The sequence below is a fragment of the Nestor notabilis genome, unplaced genomic scaffold (genome assembly GCF_000696875.1).
Source record: "Nestor notabilis isolate BGI_N333 unplaced genomic scaffold, ASM69687v1 scaffold1321, whole genome shotgun sequence".
NCBI lineage: Eukaryota > Metazoa > Chordata > Aves > Psittaciformes > Psittacidae > Nestor > Nestor notabilis.
Genome location: NW_009915850.1, coordinates 39,773 through 62,078, shown reverse-complemented (window position 1 = coordinate 62,078; position 22,306 = coordinate 39,773). Strand labels below are relative to the sequence as shown.

Here is a 22,306-nt window from a genome sequence, read left to right as displayed (position 1 = left end):
CCCCTCCGCCATGTTGGGTGTGCGGCTGTGGCACCCCTTCGCACCCAGTGTCTGTAGGAAGGGGGAGCGGGACTGTGGTCTGTGGTGGGCTGCTGTGGTGTGTGGTGGGCTGCGGTGTCAGCGACGCGGGGTGTGTCCTCGGGTTTCGCGTTTCCAGTGCCTGTCTCGGGGAGGAACCCCGAGAGCGGCTCCGAGGGCTCTGGGAGAGCCGCTCGATTCATGACTGAATTTTAGTGCTGCCATGAAAGTCGATGAACGGAAGCGGTAGTATTCTGTAACTAGTGCCCCCGAGCTTCCGTTGCAGCTGAGTGTTACTAATTTTTACTTTTTTTTTCAGCGATCCTACGAATCCCAAAATGAAAGAGAAACAGAACGCAGAAAAACCGGGACCTTTGCAGGTATAGGCTTTAAAGTCTTGAAGCTAGGACATGGGATAAGCAGATAAGGGATGGAAAATGAAAGATTAAGGTTATCAAGGGTATCTCAAACACAGAATTTGTTTCGAGGTTTGTAGGCAATTCTATGGGAAATGGTCCCTCTGACATGTGTTCCATATCCACTGAAAGGAATACAAGGGGATCTGTTGTAATGTGCTTCCGCCTTGGCTTATGTCCCCTTGGCTTGGGTATCCTCCTGGCAGGCTGTGGCCTGGGAACACTGTCTTGCCTGGGCATATGAAGTTATGACTACTTTTTTCTTACTTCTCGTCAGATCTTTTTTACCTCAACACTGAGCCTGCTGTCTTCCATGTGACTTTGTTTTTTAGGTGCTGGCTATCTGCCCTAATCTGGTTACTGAATCAGTCTGGCTGCTAAAGGCTTATGGAGTGGGTTTTGTAGTCTGTCCATTAATAGGGATAAAGAGTTAAATCTCTTTGGCTTGAGCATGCTTTAACTGAAGTACTCATGCAGGCAATTCTGTTTCTAAAGTCACCCTCATGAACTATGGTTGCTGTGGAATTAGTGGAAACACTTAAGTGATGTAGATTTTTAAGAGGTGACCTATAGGAAGCTACTAAAGTTTATCCCTATTCCCATCTTGTTACAGTGTTCCTTTGTTAAACCTTTTAATGTGGGCCCTAATTGGAATAGTACACATACAAATAGAGGCTGGTAGCCTTCTATTGTGAGGAGAGAGTTATTGTAGTGAAAACTTAGGGTATTAATGAAAATCGCCAATTGAGAGTCTGACTTATACACATGGTAATCTTGGCCTATGGTAACTCTAGGGTATAAATTCCTCTGTAGCTTTTTGTGCTTTCAGTGGGTTAACTCAAGTATTAGTTAATAATTTCTTGGCAGAGTATGCTTAACTTTAACCTTCAATAGCAGCAAGCGGTGTCTGACACACTGTGATTCTTGTTCCCACAGCAGTTAATGTTTGTCCTTTAGTTCAACAGCAGGGTAATTGGTGGCAGAATCTACCGTGGGAAAGGTGAGCTCTTGTCATCTGAAGTACAGAGTGAATCGGGAACTTTCTCACGCTGGTGTGGCATTGTACTCTGGCTGTTCTTGCTTGGTTGTCTGCCATTGTTTGCTATCCCATGGTGGCAGTTAACCAACCCAATCAGAAGGTTTTAATGCAGGAAACAGGTATTTATGCATGACAGGAAAGGTGATAAACATACTGTTTATATAAAACAGCCTGTCTGGATTGAAGCAAGGAAGGTTTAGATCCCTTTTAATGGATAATCAAGCAACACATCTATTTAAATGAACACCACTTGAGGGTGTGTTCACAGGTAATAAAAACAGATGCTGCCTGAAATATGTGTGACTTTGCCACATAAACTTGTGATTGCAGTCACTTTTGTATGTGTCCCCCAAAGTATAAGCCTGCTGTTGCCATACAACTTTGAGAGCTTCAGCTAAAGTTTGTGTGTCACTGCATTGTAACTGGCTGTGAAATCCAGTCAGGATATTCCTGCTGTAAGACCTGTTCAGGTTTCTTCACGAAGAGGTTTTCCCAGAACAGGGACTGAGCATAGCTCCATGTGATTAAGATCCATTTTGGCTACAAATAACTAGCTCTCCTTTACACAAGCCTTAACACTGGCTAGGGTATCATCTTTTTCTTTTGAAAAGTTGAGCCGTGTGTTACGTTAGTAGAAACATGACAAATTCAGAAGTGTTAGTTTATGGAAAGACAAGTGGCAAGTGTCTGAAGCTGTATTTGTCTTTCTAGAAGTACCTCACAGACACCACATGCAGTGCTGCCCCAAGACGGACTCTTAAAATGATTCAGCCTTCAGCAACAGGTTGCCTGGTTGGCAGACGTAATGAGGTATAAATGAAAAGATAACTTGTAGATGTGTAATTATTTCTACTCATAGTGAAATGCTTTTGAGCTTTTAACTGAAAACCAATATATTTGAAAAACATAATCTGCTAATAAGTGTGACACAGCTTAAGCTTACTATTATTTTAGTGATAAACAATATTAAAAACTAGCAATTTCTGAGTACTTCAGAAAAATGTTTGATATTTTTCTTTCATTAAACCTATGGGTATCAAGGAAGATGTCTGTAAACTAGAACTATAATGTGAAGAAAGCAGGGCTTATGAAGACTTATTTGCAGTCATCAGTGAGCAGATTTACAAGTCTTTGGCTTTTTTAAGAAAGCTGAAACATTGCTGTGAAGTTAAACCTGCCTGTGTTCTATGCAGAAGAAATATTCAGTCAAAAGGAAGTGCAAGTTAACCTCGAAGACTTGTAAGGCTGAGGTGTCTGTGGCAAAGGAGCAAGAAAATGAGAATACTAATGATGCTGTTGAAGCTGTAGATCTCATGATAAAAGGTATGTAGTAATTCCTGAAGTGTTCTCTTGCATTTAAAACGTGATGCTCCTATTAGAATATAACTCGAAACACTGTTGCTTTATCAGTTAGATAAGGGCTTTGTACTGGTTTTGGTGGGTTTTTTTGGTGGGTTTTTTTTTTTTTTTGGTAATGCCTAGCAGGAATTAATGATACTTATTCTCTATACAGTGGTAAATACAGTATAGACATCCAATGTTTAAGAATGAGTTTGGTTGCCAGTAGCTGAGAAATGTTGTGTGCAGCAGTGTTAAGAAGTTGTGTAGCTTGTTACTTTGGCTTGCCTATGAGCTTTCAAGTGACTGAGTGTAGGTGAAAGCCTATTCTGGCATAGTGTGCTTTGTGTGCAGTTTCTCAGAAGCATTGAGTCCAATATGGACAGTGACTTGTGAATAAGACTTGTCTTCTACAAAGTACAAGTTAAGACTGACATCTGCAAATGTGACCATCTGTATAGCTATTAATACATTGTAGGCTCTCTCCTTTATGTAAGCTTACATCTGTAGTTGTAAACTTACAGCTAATCTCTGGGAAAATAATATATGGAATGAGCTGTTACTATCACAGTTTATAGAATACTTGTATACAAATGAGGTATCTTAAAGTGATCCCAAGAACTCAGTCTTAGCACAGGCTCACTGTAGTTTCTTTCTTCAGGAAGTCCTTCACCTCAGTATTGGAAAGAAGTGGCTGAAGAAAGGAGAAAGGCTCTGTATGAAGTGCTTCAAGAAAATGAAAAGGTAGCTAGTGAAAGACAACTAGCTTCCTTACTACTAGCTGTTGTCTTCCTGTGTTAACATTTTGTTATTTAAACTCAGTTGCACAAAGAAATTGAGCAGAAAGATGGTGAAATTGCCCGCCTAAAAGAGGAAAATGAAGAGCTGATGTCCCTCGCAGAACATGTGCATTATATGACCAGCATGATTGAGGTACTTAAAGGAATATTCAATTGTAGAATGAAAATGAGAAACCAGTGAAGACACTTAGTGAAGCCATGACTTCTGTTTTGTGTGCTCCCAGAACACTCACTTTTAAATTACTCACCTGTTTCCTGCAGGATTGCTCTGATCCAGAGACATAGAGCATCTTTAAGGGGATGATTTTTCCCACCTTGGAACCCACAGGGGTAACAAGAAAGTACTAAGAGCAATCTTTTCCTGAAGGGAAGATTCAACCTATTATCTTAGCACAGGCTTTGCATGTTAGAGATGGTGGCAAGGGAAGGAAGGGTTCTTTTTCACTTCAAGATGACTTGAATTCAAATGCTTAATAGGCTGTGTGAGGCTAAGTGTTTGTAGTGGCTGTGCCCTTTGGGGAACTAAACTTGGAACAGGGACACATGAGGAGGACCAGCAAGAGGGGGAGGAGAAGGGAGCACCTATGCTTCTTAAAGTCAAGGTTTCACTGAGGAATTGCCAGTTTTGTGGACCAAGAAAGGTGTAATGCATGAAGTCTGTAGTGTTTATAAACTTGTAAATTTCAGAACAATTTCCTCTGAGAAGTCCTTGGGGACAGGCAGCTGTGTCATTGATTCCATGACTCCTCTACCAGGAGTAGATTGTTTGTAACAGCCTCTGAAGCTGTAATAAATATATAGCCATGGAACCTTGATGCTAAAATTATCAGCTAGGTGGAAGAACTAATATACTTGGGAACTTCTCTGCAGGTCCTCAGTGGTTCACCTATTAGTTGTTAGCTGCTAACTTCTGAGGTTTTAATGAGCCTTAAGTGATACATCAAACAACCAGAATCCTCAAGAGCAGCCTGTTTTTCTTCCTTAGATAAGGTTAGATAAGGAACTCTTAATTTGATCAGCAAGTGCTAGAAACTGCTGGGACTTCTAGTTCATCTAGACTTAATGTAGCTTCATTATCTGATTAAAAACTGAGCCTTGTCTGCTATATAGTAACTCTTCTAAAATTAAACCTCTCTAGTACTATGGGAATACTTAACTTGGGAAGCTGTTTCCCGTATTTTAGGTTGCATAGCATAAAACCTGTCCTGCTGTGAAGAACCTAAGGAAGACCTAACAGTCAGCAAAGCAGCAGATGTGCTCTGTGAGTTAGAGGTAGCAATTCGAGTTAAACTAGAGTGTCTTAAGATTTTTGTGACTGAGGAATGTTTTAATTACATCAACGATCGCCAAATGAAGATAATTAGTTTGCTTAATTTAATATGCACATTCTTATTTCGCTGGCTGTTAAGTAGAAAGAGCACTATATTTGCTGTCTCCTGGTTTCTTTTTCTTCCTAGAGGCTAACTGGGCAAGCACCTGACAATCTTGAGGCACTGGATAGTCTGGCTCTAGAGAAATCCAAACAGGAAAATGAGGAGCTGAACTGTGCAGATGATGCAGACAGTGCTTCTGAAGAAGGACCATCACAAGTTTCATGTGGCTTACGGGGGAGTATATCAGGTCTTGCTTCAAAGGAAACAAATAATTTGCAACATGAATGACAACCTTTAAATAGGCTTATGTATGTGGCTTTTAATTGCAGACTTCCTCTTGATATACTGAAACTTCTCAGGTATAGAAACTCTTGTGGAAGCATTACAGATGTTGGTTTTAACTGGAATTATGTGCAGTGGGAGCGTGTGGATACTGCATCCGAAAATTACTGCGGGCTGTGCTTAGTTGCTTGTATAAAATGCAAATACTGTATGTTTCAAATTGTGTAAATATCAGTTGGTCTGACATGGTACATGAAAGTTGATAAATAAACCTTTGCATTATTAAAACAGCCTCTTATTTGAATGGGAAATTGCTAGTTCTAGATTTAAGTCAGTTGTGACTGCTGTAGGTGCTTGGGCAGCTTTTAACTCAGGCTTCCAGAATTCTGGAGAATAGAATGGTTTCGATGGATAGAGAAAGCAAAATGGTTTCTGTGCTGTCGGTGAGGCTTCAGAAGGCCAAAAATGGGTAATAAAGAGTCCAGATTTATGCTTTTTGGGTTTTTAAATAATTGCCTCTGTCTTTTAAGAGAGCCTCTTCCAAGATGTGTAGATCAGAGCTTAAGTAGAAAGTGTCTTTCAGAAATGCATTTATTGGCTTGTGAAGAAAAGATGGGGTGTTCTTGCTCCTAATAGCAGCTGTACTAAAAATTATATGGAGACAAAGCAGCTGCTTGCACTTCAGAGCTATTCTGAATGGAAACTCAATGTCTGTCAAAGTACTGCTCTGGTATTTACCAAGAGATGAAGCACCTTTTTACCAAGATAGTAATGTTCTGAAGGGTTTACAGGAACAAAAAGAGTTGGGAACTTTGAGCACCTCTATCTGGCATTCATATGAGGTGAAAAATGCTTGCAGTTGAAAGTACTGAGGGAGAAAGAGTAAATACAGTTTTCCAGTCCTGAATGAACTCAGGAGCTCTGTAACAAGGTCTTAAAGGGCTTTAAGAAGTGGCTGCCATTGCAATAGGTAGTGAAGATCTTAAAATTGAGTGGCTTCCGGGAGGCAGAGAAGATACTTGGAGAGATTCTTGTTTATGAGCCATCAGGCCTTGTGAAAATGGGTGCTTCAGGGTATGCATGAAAACATCTGTGGAGTTATTGGATGTGTGCCTTTAGATTCCTTCCATGTCTTACTCTCTTGCTGCATCTGTCAGTAACTTAATAGATGTTTCACAACTGAAATCAGTTGTGACATTTGGGGAGTGTCAACCATTATAGGAAGTAATACTCTCTCTGCCTTCCATTTCACCTTGAATCTGGTAGCCACAACATGAGGCATTGTGTTTTCCTGGGAACTCTGTAAACAAAGGATTAAACAATCCCGTTTGTACTCTAGAGCATGCTTAGATGTAATCCTTTCCATTACAGTGCAGAAATGGTGACAAAGGGGTGTCCTGCAACTTACACTGTTTTTAAGAGAAAACAGCTGGATGCTGGACTGGATAACTGCTTTGTAGAGTGACCTTTGTTTTCTGTTCAAAAGAAATGGATAATGCTGTGAAGTGACAAGCATCTCCTATCTCAGTTTCTAAGCAATCTTAATGTCAGCAGTTCTTCAACAATAGTAAATAAGGAAATGTGTAAAACATGAAGGTGAGCAAGAGAAATGCTTATTAGACTTAAATCTTGTGGGTTTTTTTCTTGATTTCTCTTTATTTAAATAAAAGACAAGACAGTCCCCTGAGTAGCTGGATCCCTTCTTCTCTTGAGATGGATTGTGTCCAAAATGAATCATACAAGTTTTCCTTATAGCCTGATGGATATATTGCAGTATTTGGCCCACCTGTAATGGAAAAACTCTTTACATCAGAAAGACATGTGCCAAGTAGTAATGCATACACTTGCACCTAAACTCTTCAAACCAGGCTATTATGGTTTTATTAATTTGAACTCTGGGAATAGTTTGCTATATCAACTCCTGAAAAAAAGGTGGTGCAGGGCAAAACTGAGTGTGAAAGCTTGAGTGTGGCATAGAAATAAAACCCGTGTACATACTCAATGTCCATTGTTGATGTTTTGCACCTTGGTTGAACAATCTCCCTAGGCCTTTTATATCAGAAGTGTTAATGTATGAAAGTGTGGTCAGAAGGTTTATAATGTTGCATTAATCACTGCTTAAAAATGTTCAAAAAGGAGCAAGTTTCTTTTACTGTTCTGAAAATTCCCAGGAGTTTTCTTTGGAGCGTGCATGCAGTAGAATGGTGTTACATAATCTTGGAACTTTGTATGCAGATGTGAAAGGCTTCTCAAATGTGTAGTAATTATACAGAAATTCATGTAATTAGATCTTTTACAACCATCTGACCTTTTATCTTTGTTTAATTATGTAGGGGAATTCATTTACCACTGAAACATAGCTCTGTAACAGCTGAAAATCAGCATCACTGAAGACAAAGAAATTCCATATCCAGCTAAATTACAGAGAACATTCTGTTGAGCAGAATAAAATTACTACTTCTGGAACCTAACTGCAGAATGTAATTCTTTCCAAGAAGTCAAATGCTTTTGTGCACCAGCTTGACCAGCATGCTGACTTCTTTTCAGTGCAGGGACTGTGGCCGCAGTCTTGTCTTTCCCTGAGTTATCCAACGGCTGCTGAGAAGTGGGATGCACCTGCAGCTTCCCAGCACTTCTCCCATAAAACATGTGCCCCAGCAGGACGATTTCAGCTATGTAAGGCTGAAGTGTGGGGAGATGGGCCATTTGCAGGTGGCAGCTGTTTGAAGAGGGAGCTGCTGTGCAGGGACAAGCAAACTGCGTGGTGGATGGTTTGTGAGAGGAAAGACTTTTAATTGGTTTAGCAAAAAATAACAATTTGGTGTAAACATCCATTGTACTTAACACAATGCATGGAGAAGTGAATTGGACTGTAATAACTACTTGACTGAACAACTGAAACTCACTGGTGGTTGGCATTGTGTTGCTTATGTGGGGGCCCACAGTGTTGTCATGTGTTGCAGCCTTTGCATAAGTAGTGAAGTTGGTCATCAAGTTTTTGTGAGGAAGCATGATTCATAGTCATTTACTTTTCCTTACGGGCTGTCTGAGGTTGTTCTCAGAACTGGTTTTGAGATTTCGAGCAGGTGGTTTGCGAATCTGCCAAGGCCGTATGTTCCTGGTGTTGTTGAGACCGAATTGCATTGGTGTAATTTTCTTCAGCTGAAAATGTTCACTGTGTATTGTTAGTTCCTCTTTCCAGTCTTGTAATAACACAAAGTAGTTCAGCAAGTGCTAATGGTGTCATGAGAAAGTTTGGTTTTCTGCGGATCTGCCACCTGAAATGAAATGTGACTGGTTGTGTTCAAGGTTAAACCCTTGGGTATGACCATAGCTCTGTCATGCTGTCAGGGACACCGCAGCCATTTGGAGGGGGTGCTATCGATCCTATCACTGGGATAATTCCATTGCAAATCAGCAAAGCAGGAGTCCGTATGTAAGATACGTAGTCTGGCAGTCGTATTGACTCCTAATTTTGAATGCTTAAAGTCAGCGATAACCTGGATATAACAGACTGCAGTATAGGATAAAGCTATAGTAGATGCTTTTTCTGAAGGTATACTGGGGCAGGAGGAGTCTTAATAGTAGCATGAAACTCTGGGCAGCCCAACTTACGCTGCGGCTGTAGCTAGAGTAATATAGAGGCACTATGAGTTTATATCTACCAGGCAGAAAGCAGAGAGACAACAGCAGCATGGCAGGGATAGTGAAAACCACCATAGTTCATGAAAAGCATGAGGTGAGAATAAGCCACCCACAAAAACACCAGACAACCCCCTTGTCCCAGTGTACTTTTCCCGACGAGCTCCCTGTCTCCTCAGTATGCACTGCTGCCGAGTTACTTTGGTGCAGGAACTTTTCCTAAAGTACTTTTCTGTGGCAGCCCAGACCTTTAAATTTGTTCTAGTCAACCTGCTGCAGCCCTGAGAAAGAGGTTTTGTCGTAGAGTCATAGAATGGCTTGGGTTGGAAGGGACCTTAAAGGTGTAATTCCAACCCATCTGCCATGGGCAGGGACACCTTCCACTAGACCAGGTTGCTGAAAGTGCCCTCCAACCTGGCCTTGAAGGGTGCCAGGGATGGGGCTTTGAACAACCTGGTGTAGTGGAAGGTGTAACTTACAATTACTGCCTGCTGGTTCATTCTTTGCTCATTAGTAACCATCCTGCTTGCTACATTCACCTCTACATGTCTGTGTTTTCCTGTTCTACAAAGGAGAGGTCTTCCATTAATGTGGTAGGAAAGGGCAGCTCTGCAAACATAAAAACATGTAAATTATGAGACAGATATAGTGCTTGTTCCTTTTTATTTGCCTTCTGGTTTTGGAAGTTTTCAGGTTTGTTCACTTCTTCAAGTGTTTGTTACCCTGAGGTCATGGGGATATTGTTTGGTTTTGTTCTTAAACTGAGAGTGTGATTTTATATGTTGTCATGAATCACGTTAGAACATGATTCTTTGTTAGCTTTCTAAAACAGTATTAACACTCAAAGTGAAATTTAGCCTCTGTACATCTATAATCCCAGGTTCAAGCTTGTCAGTCTCAGCACAACAGGAACTGAATTTGGTCTAACCACTCCCACTAAAATTCCTGTGAATTTCTTCACTGACTTTACTGACAGCAGGATTTGCTCCTGCCTGGTATGTGTGAGCTGTGTGCATGTTTTTTAATGGCTGTAATGGTGTAGCAGATCAGTTTTAGGTTAATGGACTTCTCAGAAGGTGCATTTAAACTACATTGAGGTGAACGTAGCTATAAGCTCCATTTGGCATGGTACATGTACGTGTGAGCAGCTCTGTGCTCTCTTCAGCTTTGGCTCTGCTCAATAGGCCCTTCATGCCCTAGGTCTGTGCCATGAGCCTCAATGTCTGTAAGAGAAAAAGGAGTGTCCTCTCTCTGAGAAGAGTTTGTCTTCACAGAAGGGAAGAAGTAGTGGGCGGAAGTCTGGTAACAGTCCTGGAGCCTCTTCAGCATATTTTCCACCTCTTGAAGCCTTTCTTGATTATCTTGAATGACACACAAAGCTGGTTTGCTTTAAACTGGACTTGCTAGAAATGTAGGCTACTAGTGCTTGTTTGAAAGTGAGCCCAGCACCTTCCAAAGTGACAGTTCAGGACGTAGCACCTACAACTGGTGGCATTGTGGCTATGAAACACTAATTATTTGTATACTATATGAAATCAGCGGTGACTTCATATAATTTAGCTAAACTGAGATTGTTGGAAAGTTTTAACCTAACAGGTCTCCCCAAATCCAGCTGCAAGCAGTGGATGTAAGAGCCACCTATGATACTGGGAGCTGACTCGCATGTTTGAAGGTTGTATGAGCCTCACAGAAGAAGGGCTGCTGATTGAAAGAGGGACTATACATACGGACTGATGTGCTTAGTAATTAAAAAATAATCTTTATTATAACTTAAATGTGATAGGAAATATGGTGAGTACAAATGCCACAAAACTAAAAGGAAAAAAAAAAGAATAATTAATAAAAAAAAAAAAAGAAGCAGAAGTCAGTACAAAAGGACACCGTGGAAGAATTCAGCTGATGGGAGAGGTGTGGTATAAAAACCATAACATGGTTATTTCACCTTCTGCAAAAAGAGTCTATATTCCTCAGTAAACAAGCATTTTGAACTGTACAAAATGTACTTTTTTAATTAAAGGAAGAATATATATTTATAAATATACAGATATGTACATTGTTGTAACATTCACAGTAAAAAAAAAACCCAAACAAAAGGGCCCCTGCCTGCCAAGTGTTTGGCGCACAAGGCTTCCTTTTGATGTGAACTGTTTGCAATCTTTTCTATGTAGCCTATGCAAATTTGGATACTTCAGTTGACATCTAAATAGCATTTCATGCATAATGAACACAGTACAGGAACACTCTTCTGTTAAATTCTATTCACCTCCTCTGTTAACTTAAGGCTCACAATCAACAGTTTGAAGCACTCGCTGTCTTTCATCCTTGCAGCAGGGAGGGGGGGGGAACACATTCACTTCACCCTCTGTTTATTACTGCCTCCGAGGCCCACTTGTTCTAGTTCTTTGTATTGAAATGACTATAGAAAGCTATGATCCACTAATTAGAGTGAATGAAATCCAAGCCTGCCTGTGACTTACAGGACCAAATGGCTTTGAGGACTCACACAATTAGCTGTATTCACTCCTTCCTGGAATAAATAAATGCACTTTACCTTTTCATTTAGTTTTCAGAAACCTATGTGATTGATCCCTCTCACAAATCTCTACGTTAATGATGGCTTGTTGCTGGAGGGCAAGAGAAAGGAAATAAAAGACCAGTGGAGGCATTTTAAAATGAGTCACCAAAGTGGCACCTCCCAGGGTTTACATCCTGCTGTTTCTGGAGGCAAAACTTGAAGAAACTTGCTCTGTATTCCATTACTGAGAAAGCCGTGTGGTGCTGGTGGGGACACCAAGAGAAGGCTTCTTTGCGGTCCTGTCCAGGTGCCCTCCGACTTGTCCGTCTTAGATACAGTATCGCACATCGCAAGCTTTCACGACAACTTCAAGGAAGTAAATGTAACAGTAAAACAGATGAAGATGCCAAATTCTAAAAACTCACAGAAGTTTGTTGAGGCTGAATAACTGCAATTACATCATATGTTATCGATCGGTCAGGAAGGTGTCCTTCCTCAGCATCCAGCTGTTCCATCATGAGCTGCAAAGAGGAGCCAATAGGAACCCTTAAGCTGGATTTTAGATGTTGCTTTTCCTTAAGAGGTCTGTAAATTGCTACATTTGAGGACATTCTCATAGAATTCTTCAAAGTCTTCTTCTGCTCCCCACACTGGAGTGCAGCCTCATCCTACTTTAATGCCTGTTACGTGTAGGCAGGTGCTTTTCCACCTAAAAAGCTGTGGCAGTTTCGGTTCCACGGCGGCTTCCAACTCTAACAAATTCCCGGGGAAATTTGTCCAGCTGTTCATATGCCAGTCTCCCATCTTCACCTGGATGCAAAATATTGAAGCACAATAATGTATTATGTCATTGCCCTACAACATTTTAAACACTGGATTCTCCACTGTTAGAAAGTACCGCTCTGCCACTAACTTCTTCCCCTTAAAATTCCTCTTGCTGAAGGCAACTTCAGAAATTACATGGAAAAGTTAAGCATTCTCTGAATATTTGAATTATTATGTTTTATTTTGTCACCTGATTTGCTGGGTTTATCGAGAGCAAAGCAGAAGCAGATGTGGCTTGTATGATTAGATTACAGTATCTGTACCCTTGGCTTACTAAATGACCTGTGATGCTTGTCAAGGTCTCAGCTGAAGCTCTGATAGACTTGAGGCAGATGATATTTATCTGCTTCTACTTTGGACAGTATAAAGCTTGCCCAGTTCCTGGCACTTTAAATAAATGAGTCTAGCCACTTCTTCACTTACTTACACCACTGAAAACCAAGAAGCAGTCTATTTGCTAAATTTAACTATTTGTGCGTCTCAAGCCATTTTCTCTTAGGTCATGTCTGTGCACTTCAAGATAGGATCGAGCCTAGTGTGTTGAACCAAAATGCTCTCTCTGTGTTGTCTAGAGATCTCCCAGAGATTTCAGAAGTGTCCCTGCACTAGTTGTTCTATACATGAGCAATGACACGTCCAACAGCAGAGTGAATTCCTGTTGAACTGGTGAATGGAAGAGAGTATATTTGAAGAGTTTGCATACCTAAAATCACAGATGGACACACACACTCATGGAGTAGAAATTCATGCCTGATGTAAAGGCCATTAAAATACAACTTTCCTCTACTGCCCTGAAACTGTACTGGTTTCAGTACGGGTGCCCTGAAACTGTGCAGCCACGCTTGCAGTCACACACTGCTATGCGGCTAGATTACAGTTTAATGAACAGGATATCTGCTGTCCCAGGGACAAATGAGGATCACTGCAAGGTGCCTGAGTTACAATTCATTATGAATTATTTCCGTTTGTCAACTTCTCCTTTGCTGCTTTTCGTTTTCTACTTCACCCTCCAGGCTCACACAATTCAATCTCTCTTTCTGGCTCATTTTCATGATTTTCAAAATGAATGATATTTAAGAATATATACTTTCTAACCCGTTCTATTCTCTAGGTAAAGCTTTGTTTCAATTTAGCGTCTTATGCTTGCATAACTTACTTAGGTGTCTTACATACTGCTTTGTCAAAAAAGAAAATACCGCTCTAAAACAGGCAACTCACCAAGGGCGAGCAGCGTTTCGGATGCCACTTTTCTGATCTCTTCATTGTCAGACTGACAGAGTGTGACCAGCATTTTAATACTCTCAGTAGCCTGGGAAGTGCAAAAAGAACCACGTTAGCAACACAGAGCACACTGTGGTTTTATTTCACAACCTTGCATGGAAATAGTGACCATCCTCTGCATTGCCCTTCCTACTTCAAGGGAAGGGCCTTTGCTGAAGACATGAGGAATGGGATTTCCCTGGTGGGGGAACATCTCGGAGAAGGCATATTTTCTGCTGTCAGTGCAGGCCCTCCCTGAATTTCCTACCCTGTGTGCTACATGTACAAATCTGGCTGACCAGCTATGCCTACTACTTCTGACTGTAGGTTGGGTGATGGGCCATGGGACAAGGCCAACAAGTACCAAGGTAAAGGTAATGTCAGGGAGACAAACAGGATCAAGGGAATGAGTTTCACACTGAGCATATCAAACGTGGTAGGTCTGAGAAGGCTGTTCTCACCAGCCTAACTGTGCCTACAGGGGCATGCTGGCTGGCCAGCCCAGTCACTTCACTGCAGGCTCCTCACCAACACCTGCACTCACCAATATTTCCACATTTTTGCCTTGCCTCTGTTATTTTGGGAAGAAAACAAACAATAATCGTGTTCTTGACTACAAAAATGTCACGCCTTTGGGAAGAGCAGCTGTCAGGCTTTGACAGGCTATTTCATACCACAATATGAGTGAAAGGAATAGCAGGTACTGCCTCAGCATGACACATGGAAGAGGCACTGAACCACAGAGTCAGTATCTGTATGAGCCTTTGGGAACACGGGTCTGGTCTACAATGCTTTTGATGAGGGCTTAGCCACCAGAGCCATTAAATCTCACCACCCCATCTTCAATGAATTCACCTGTGCTTGACTCAGGACAAGTCTGCACTGGGTGCACACTGGTGATTGCAGCTCAAATGCTCATGAATGATGCTCCAGTTCCACTGCTTGTTCCTGGTCTACCTTTTCCTGAGCGATCAAAAACCCCACTGTGCCCTGCATGCAGCAGAGGTGTACTGCCCCTCAACATTGCCTCTCAGGGATGCCTGCTAGCATCTTGTTTAAAAGAAAACAGGTTTATTTCATATTTAAACAATATTGGACTATGTATTTGATGGTACGAGCTCTGGCTGAGATAATGTTGCATTTTAGAGTTGTCTTCTCCATGGGACAGCTTTGAGGAAGAAATAGCCTGCAGCAGGTCTATCTCATGGAACACCTTTTGCCCCAGTGCCCTGTACCAGACAGGCTTGGTGGCTGCTGTTTCCCATGGCTCTACACAGCCCAAATAGAGGTGTGTTTTTCCTTCCCGTCATGGGCTGGAGCGCAGAAATTATACCAGATGCTGGCTGAAGCTGTAGTGCTCAGATGTACCAGTTATTTGTCACAAAGTAAGCTGAGACCTTTCTCTCTCTTCTACTGCTGCAACTCACATGCATTATGGCTAAATTTACCCTGGGAAAGGATTTTTTTCCCTCTCAGTCAGTACTCTATGAATGAATACTATTTTTCTCTGTGATGTGGAAGTAAGTTTCCTAAAGTCAATATTACAGGGAGGAAAAGATATGCAAAAGATAGACTCTGTCATCATCACAGAGCCCGGCTGTTTTTGCTTCTAAAGCATTCCCAAACAGTATGGTATCTGTAAAAAGAAGCAGTGCAGCAATGCAAAACAAAAACTCTATTGCTGCTGCTGCTGTTGCAGTCCCTATTTTGTTGTTTGTACCTCTCAGATGTACTTTCTTTAAAGTAAAGCCACAGTGAATTCCTTGTCTCTTTCTTACCTTCAGGTACCTTAAAGCCAAGCAAGCTGCTTTCTGCAGCTGGAGGTTGGGCTGGGTTAGTGCTTCACAGTAATAAATCAAGGCCTGAAAACAGATAAAGAAGAGTAGCAATGAAAATGACTGTGCTTGTATGGAGCAGGAGTGTGGAGGCATTGCTGCCTTGCTAAAGGGAGAGGGATTGCAGCCTTGCATCCCTGACAGTGAGCACATGGGATGGAGAAGCACAGGCCCTGCTACAGATAATGTGGTGGGATAATTCCCTGCAGCAGACACAGGCCAGGCCACTAATTATTGCTTAGTTGTCTCAGGCCAGCTTTTGGTGAGGAACAGTTCATGTTAAGCGAGAAGCACAGCCTGGCATCCTTGAGAGCCTTTCCACATAAGTTGCCAAAGAGCTTTAAATGGGTCTTCAAGTCTAAAAAGCTCAAAAGCTAACCCTTGAGATGGTTTCTCTAATGTAGGAATAGTAATGAATACTCTGGGATGGACCCCAGGGGGGACTGCAGATCTCTATTATAAGGTTAGCATGAGCTGCTAAACCAGTTTATTGTGTGGCCCTAGAAATTAGTAGCTACTGCTAAGCAAACAAACCAGTGTGAGCAGCAAATGTCAGCAGCAGTCGTCTGCACAATGAATTCATCTGCAGCATAAGGCTGCATAATGCCCTCGCACAAGGCACCTTGTGGTTCTTCCTGCAGGCAGTGAACCAGGTATCACCTACACACGCCTGTTGCAGGGGGAAGTTATATTTCATCCGAGATGCTGCCTCCTTGATGCTGGGGTTGGAGAAGGATGGTATGAGATACCAAGAGGCTGCAAAATTGGAAGATAAAGTGGGAGGGCAAGCAAAGAGGGGACTGGAGAAGAGCAGCAAAGAGTTAGATCCTTTTTCTCCTCTCTCTGCCTTCCTTCCACCACTTTTCCTCTTCCAATTGCCTATTATTTCACTCTCTCCTGACAGCGAACAAGAAGGACAGCTGGAAAAGGTCTGCCATGAAAGGGTAGAAGCCAACCTTTAATTTCTTCTTCTTCTCCCCTCTCTTTAATTTTTGTGTTTAACCTGGCCCTGCTTGTTGCCTTATATCTGTGATAGATCTCACAGCTGAGGTGTGTTTGCCCAAGGCAGTCCATCCCTCCCAGAAATGGCAGTAGGACCTATAGGTGCCTCTTTCGGAAAAAAATATAGAAATCCCAGACCCACATCTTTGCATGTTGGTGGTGCTGGGAACTGTTGCCTTGAAGCTTTGGGCTGAAGCCAAGTCTGAGACAGGCCAGCAGAAATGCTGAAGTGTGGAAAATAGCTGGAGAGCACAGCACTCGGTAAGCACCTGCAGTTTTGGTTAGTCCCTGTTTAGTGTAATGACAGGTAGAAGCAGACTGGCGTAATGACAGAAACAGACCTGCATATTTGCAGAAAAATTAGATGGGAAATCCCCCTGGGTAAGTTTAAATCAAGTATGAAGCAATTACTTTATATGTGTAGACATTTGAGACACATAGGCAGAAAAAATGTCATGATGATACAGGTCTCTCATGCGACAGGTGATTTTCTGCCACTTACCTTCTCCCTGAAGTGCCTGTTTTCTGCAGTAGCTGTCAGAAGTGATGCCACAGTCTCACTCACTTCATTTTTATTTTCATTGAGGAGTAAAGCCAAAGCTCTCAATACTTCTTGCTGTGGTGGAAGGTTACTGGAGTTTATTTTGGCCACGTTTTGCTGCAGTTTTCCATCTTTCACTGACTGCAGCACCTGAACCACAGAGGCTAGAAGTGCAGGAGAAAGGTCCTAGTTATTTATTTTATCCTTTCAATATTTCGGATTTCCCTGCTAGCAATCCTCAATTTATACTGTGCAGACAAAGGACACAAAAAAATCCCCATCTGAGCAATTGCAGCATTATGGTGTGTCTGCATGGGGAGAGAATTGTTTGGGCTGTAAATTGGGCTGGTTTCCCAGGTGTTCTGCCAAAGGAGGAGACCAATAGATGGGCTAGGTGGGGCACTGTAGCACTTAACACCTACTCTGAGCTAAGGGCCTACAGGTCAAATCCTCACTTTCTGCTGGAATGTGCAAATCCTCCCCGTAAGAGGTGAAACCCAGCATCCTTGTCAGTGTACTGACTTCCAAAGCATCTTTGTGAGAGCTTTTCCCAGGCAGATTGATGTCTGCCACCAAGAGCCATGGCTACTGTGCTCTAGAGGTGGGCTGAAATACCTTTTTCCTTCCAGGTTTTTGAGTAAAAGCTCCCCAGTAAGCTCAAATAATAGTGAAAACTAGGCTCCAACCAAAAAAGTTGGAGGTTCCTCCAACTCTCTCTCAAATAGAGAAGAAAACTTGGCACGCCAGGGATTGCAGTGTAGCATGCTCTATGAAGCATCTGCTGCTCTTCAGCTCTTGGTGGCAGAGCCTGCCAAACACTGAGGTGCTGTGATACCTTGGCTCCTGAAATTGCTCGGCACTTCAGAAGGTCTCTTCATTAAGGATAGTGAAAGACTGGAACATCATCCAAACTGCAGGCACAGAAAACCTCCCAGCCCACCACCATCAGCCATTTCCTGAAAACTAACTCTTTCAACATAGTTTTTCCCATTTGAATATGGAAATAGAAGTTACTGAGGGTGTATCTACATTGAGGTGCATTTGGACTTACTGTCCAAGGCACTTTGACTCTTTTGCCCCCTTCTTTTGTAAAATCAGTCTCTAGGCTGAACTGTTTTGTGCTGAACTCAGGACACCAATGGAGTCCCCTGTTATCCACCAGAATTTATATAGCCTACCTTCTTTTGCGAGCTGCAGCAAGTAGCTTCCAAGGTCATTAACACTGTGACTGGCAAAATAGTTGTAATACTGAAAGACAGTAATGATCTCAGAGGACATGCTGGAGTAGAGGACAGGCTCCGTTCGGTCCAAGATCTGAGACACCAGGATCCTGAAGACTGCAGGCAGTCACGGACAAAGGGAGGTATTAGTGAGTAAAAAAGCTGCTGGCAAAATGCTGCAGTCTACTTTAAAGCCAGAAAGAAGGAATCATATTTGCAAAACCGTATACTTCCCGATGTTTCTAACCTCAGCTGTGGTTAGGTTACAAGCTAGACACACCTTCTCCCTGCCTAGCTCTCATCTCTAGAGGAGGTCTTTGCAAGGATGAACCTCTGCCAGTTTACTGATGGCCAGTGCAGCTTCCTATCCAATCAATACAGTGTTCTTTCTACCCAAACGATACCCCGAATCACTAAACACATATCCACATGCACTGCCAATTACACCTCTGCGATGCCACTGTACTTCACTGAGATGTGCACAGAGGCAGGATTTGGCTTTGCTTGTTTTTATGTTCCTGTGTGAGCATGTGGCACGAAGAAAACTACTCTGAGGCACTGTCTGTGAGAACTGTAGCAGAGAGCAGGAAGGAAAACACTGCTCTGGGTAGGCATCTGCGGTGCAGGTGCTCGCTCCTGAGCAAGTCCCCCCACATCCCTGTTCTGTCCCACAGAGAGCTAGTCTGTATAGCTGGAGTTTGAGATTTGGTACATCCCACGCCAAATAGGAGCCTGTGTTCAGATAAACTCACTTGACTGTGTATGAATTTCATCCCCTGTGCGCTGTAGAGGGGGCACGGGCATTATATAGACACATAAAATCATGTGTGAGGATTCCTACTTCACCCTGTACTTGGGAATAGACTTACTTTCCAATTAGCTCATAAACATCAAACCAGTATTTTCTTTTCCTTTTTTTCCTATTCTGATCTGACTATTTGGGGCCAAAACTGTTTCAAGAGTTGTAGCATTAGATGTAAAATAGTATCTTGGAGCTGTGGCAAAACAGACCTCCAAGGGGTTGGAAAACAAAGCAATGAAGGTCAAATAAGCCCAGTACACAACTGTTCTCCATTTTGGTAACTGACATGTTTTTTTTCTGCAGTGGTTGGTACCTGTTTCTGCAAGTCCTGGACACTCCTCATTCACAGTGGTGGCAAAATTGATATCCAACTGCTTCATCATCTTGTCTGCAGATGTGTGATACACTCCTGAAGGGCCAGTACACTTCATCCAGAAAGCCAGCAATGACAGCTTCTTGTGGAACTCTGGGATTGCTGGAGGAGAAGACAAAATGAACAATGAAACAAAGCAATGCTGGAAGCATCAACTTCCAGAAGGAAAAAGATGGTAAAAGCAGAGGAAATCTCAGCCCAGCCTGATGGACGGTTACTGTTTGGTAGGTCTCCTTGTGCCATTACCTTCACAGAGCATGATGATGTGCTCACCCCAAGTTTGTGACATGTTTTTTTCTGTTACCCATAGTACGATGTGAGAAAATTTGCTCCTGATCCAGTTCTGGGCATTGATGTCTCTTCCTTTAAAATACCACAACATACTAGGGAAATGCCACAAACTGTCTGCACAAGACTGGTCCCTTCCCAGCACTGCTTTGTGGCCTTGGATAAGTCACTCAATCTTGTCTCGATTTTCTGGTAAAAAAAGTAAACACCCCATGTTGTATTTACCTGTCATGCCAGAGTGCTCACTAGGGTGAGTAACAACGTCTTTGTCAAACTCTTGCAAGGTATTAAAATAGATGCATTAACAAGAAAAATAACTAAATCATTCTCCATAAAGATTACTAAAAATAAGATGGATAAAATTTTTGAGAAGTTGTATTATGCGTCTGACAGTTATAAGACAGATCCTGCCTTTCCTTGGGAAAGAGGAAAGCGAGGAGGAGGAAGATTTTGGCTCTTCAGAGGTGGCAGCATCCCCACTCCATCACAGTGGTGGTGGACCTCTGTCCATCTTCTGCACAACAAACAGGATAAGAAGTCCTTTCTCTTCTCAACTGTCTAGTTTTGGATACCAGATCTGAAGAGAGAACAAGGACCCTGACCTGCTATGGTGACTGCTGGTAAGTCATGAGTTGGCCCTTACTATTGTGGCATCTCCTCCAGTGATGGTGAGCTCTGCACAGTGCTTATTTCAACAGGCATGCATGCCCAAACAACCCTTTTCAGGACACCCCCTAAATTATCTCTTACCATCAGTAAGGGAGGTGATGTTTCCCAGGTTCTCAGTGCTGATCTCTGCAATATTCTCCATCACGAGGATCTGCCTGGACAGCTTATCCAGGAGGTCTCTTGCCACAAAAGGTGTTTTACTGGAGAACACAATTTGCTGGTGAAGACAAATGGGGAGAGGAAAAGGAGTCAACCTCAGAAGAAAATAAACCAACTCTAAACCATCTGGCAGCTGCAGTGCAACGGCAAATTCATTGCCTTGGAACCATGGCAACTCCTTAACTTCAAAAGTTATTTTTCTCTGGGATATTTTATGGTCCTGGCTGCTTTGTGTTGTTGCTTATATCTTTAACATCTACATCCAGATCCACACTTGAGTATCCAAGCACCCATTTGCATTGTAATTTCTGACTTATGCTCTCTGCAAAGCTAAAGGAATCCACCATCATAAGCCTTAAAGCCAGAAAAGAATATTAGTCTGACTTTCACATAATATACGCTGTGGGCTTTCAGGACACACCTGCCTGGGGGCACACCACAGGTCGCTCTTTTTCCACTCCATTTCAGCTCTGATCAACTACTCAGGTGCCTTTATTAATCTGGTGCTTTCTCCCTGCTGCTGACATCTGCATTTTCTTCAGCAGTCCACATAAATATTGTTCATATCCAATCTGCTCCATGTGTGGTCACAGCTCGAGCTCACCTCCCTTAGCTGAATATTTACTGTGTGCTCTTGTATTTAAACCAAAACCCTGCCTTTTTCTCATACTTGTGAGTCAGCAGAGTGTCCAGCTCAGCACTAAAGGTAATGGAATTTGGCTTGCTCTCTATTGCTTCAGTGGGCCTTTGGGAAAATAAAGCTAATTACATCTAAGATGGAAGAGACAGATAATCCTAAAGAGGAAGTTGCAGTATGTTTTGGTTTGCAGGAAACCCCTGATGCCTTTGCTTGCTGGAGGTTTAAAATCACATTTGCTGTGCTTGGGCTCTGAAAAAAACACCTCTAAGACGTTGGGCTAGTTAGTTGTGAGCATGAACAGACAATTTTGATGTCTGCCATGTGTCAGGGGGCTGTCAAGTGCTGCCTTCACTGCATCTGTTGCAGACAATCCACCTCACATGCAGAAATTCATTTCTCTCTTGAATCTCGAGGCCTTGTCTCAGTGTTAAACAGAGGGGCCACAGGCTTCTGTTTTACCTCTGAAGACATGGGCTGCCTTAACCAGGGACCTACCTTGTTAGGATCTCCTGGTGAAGCCAGTGGACATTTGTAACCCAGAGCAGGGGCTGCCCCTGTCATCTGCTGCCCCTGCCCATCGGACCTGCTACGTGGCTGCTACAGCTGAACCCAGGACAGCAGCACATGCAAAGTGCCCTGTAGTTTGCACATCAGGTCTGCTCTGAAACAGTCCAGGATGGAAATCACAGAATCCTAGACTGGTTTGGGTTGGAATGAACCTTAAAGATCATAGAATCATAGAACAGTTCAGATTGGAAAGGGCCTTAAGATCATCTAGTTCCAAACACCTTCCACTAGACCAGGATGATCCAAGCCCCTGTGTCCAACCTGGCCTTGAACACTGCCAGGGATGGGGCAGCCACAGCTTCTCTGGGCAACCTGTGCCAGCGCCTCACCACCCTCACAGGGAAGAACGTCTTCCCAGTATCTAATCTAAATCTCCCCTCTGTCAGTTTAAATCCATTCCTCTTGTCCTATCACTACATGTCCTTGTAAAAAGACCCTCTCCAGCTGGTTGGGTGTGAAGGGTGTCACCTTCCTGCCCTGCCCAGCTGCTGTCCCAGCGCTGTGCTCCCACCACCTCCCAGGAGCAGCACTGGCCCTGCTGTCCTGCTTGTGCCCCATGTCACAGCACACACCGCTGCCTGCAGGACACCCCCACCCCCCCCTGTTCCCAAAGGAGCTGTGCTGGTACCTGAATGAGCTGCGTGCAGTACTGCAGGTGCTTAACTATGGTGATGTCGAGGCTGTCGTTGCCCGTGGTCAGCG

The 22,306-nt window shown here is 42.8% G+C and overlaps 2 protein-coding genes across 3 annotated transcripts in view; one reads left to right on the top strand and one right to left on the bottom strand.

Annotated features, from left to right (window-relative positions):
* The first annotated feature begins 356 nt into the window (after window positions 1–356).
* On the top strand, window positions 357–5,272 carry GMNN (geminin, DNA replication inhibitor). Its single transcript, XM_010024319.1, has 6 exons — window positions 357–398; window positions 2,185–2,283; window positions 2,667–2,796; window positions 3,473–3,555; window positions 3,634–3,744; window positions 5,069–5,272. Exons 1-6 carry the CDS (start codon window positions 357–359, stop codon window positions 5,270–5,272), a joined length of 669 nt encoding a protein of 222 aa, XP_010022621.1.
* Window positions 5,273–11,786: 6,514 nt separating this feature from the next.
* The window catches only part of FAM65B (family with sequence similarity 65, member B), a 32,856-nt gene continuing 22,336 nt past the window's right edge, over window positions 11,787–22,306 (bottom strand). For both annotated transcript variants that reach the window (XM_010024317.1, XM_010024316.1), the window contains 8 exons: window positions 22,233–22,306; window positions 20,320–20,455; window positions 19,222–19,383; window positions 18,065–18,223; window positions 16,848–17,050; window positions 15,287–15,370; window positions 13,467–13,557; window positions 11,787–12,233 (listed from right to left, as the gene is read on the bottom strand). In XM_010024317.1, coding sequence (XP_010022619.1) covers window positions 12,133–12,233; window positions 13,467–13,557; window positions 15,287–15,370; window positions 16,848–17,050; window positions 18,065–18,223; window positions 19,222–19,383; window positions 20,320–20,455; window positions 22,233–22,306 — 1,010 coding nt within the window. In that variant the 3' untranslated portion in view covers window positions 11,787–12,132. The remainder of the gene's footprint in view (window positions 12,234–13,466; window positions 13,558–15,286; window positions 15,371–16,847; window positions 17,051–18,064; window positions 18,224–19,221; window positions 19,384–20,319; window positions 20,456–22,232) is intronic.

Coding starts and splice junctions, on each gene's coding strand:
- GMNN (XM_010024319.1), top strand. CDS start 357: ATGAAAGAGAAACAGAACGCAGAAAAACCGGGACCTTTGCAG. Junction 399..2,184: donor AAAAACCGGGACCTTTGCAG/GTATAGGCTTTA, acceptor TTGTCTTTCTAG/AAGTACCTCACAGACACCAC. Junction 3,556..3,633: donor TGCTTCAAGAAAATGAAAAG/GTAGCTAGTGAA, acceptor ATTTAAACTCAG/TTGCACAAAGAAATTGAGCA.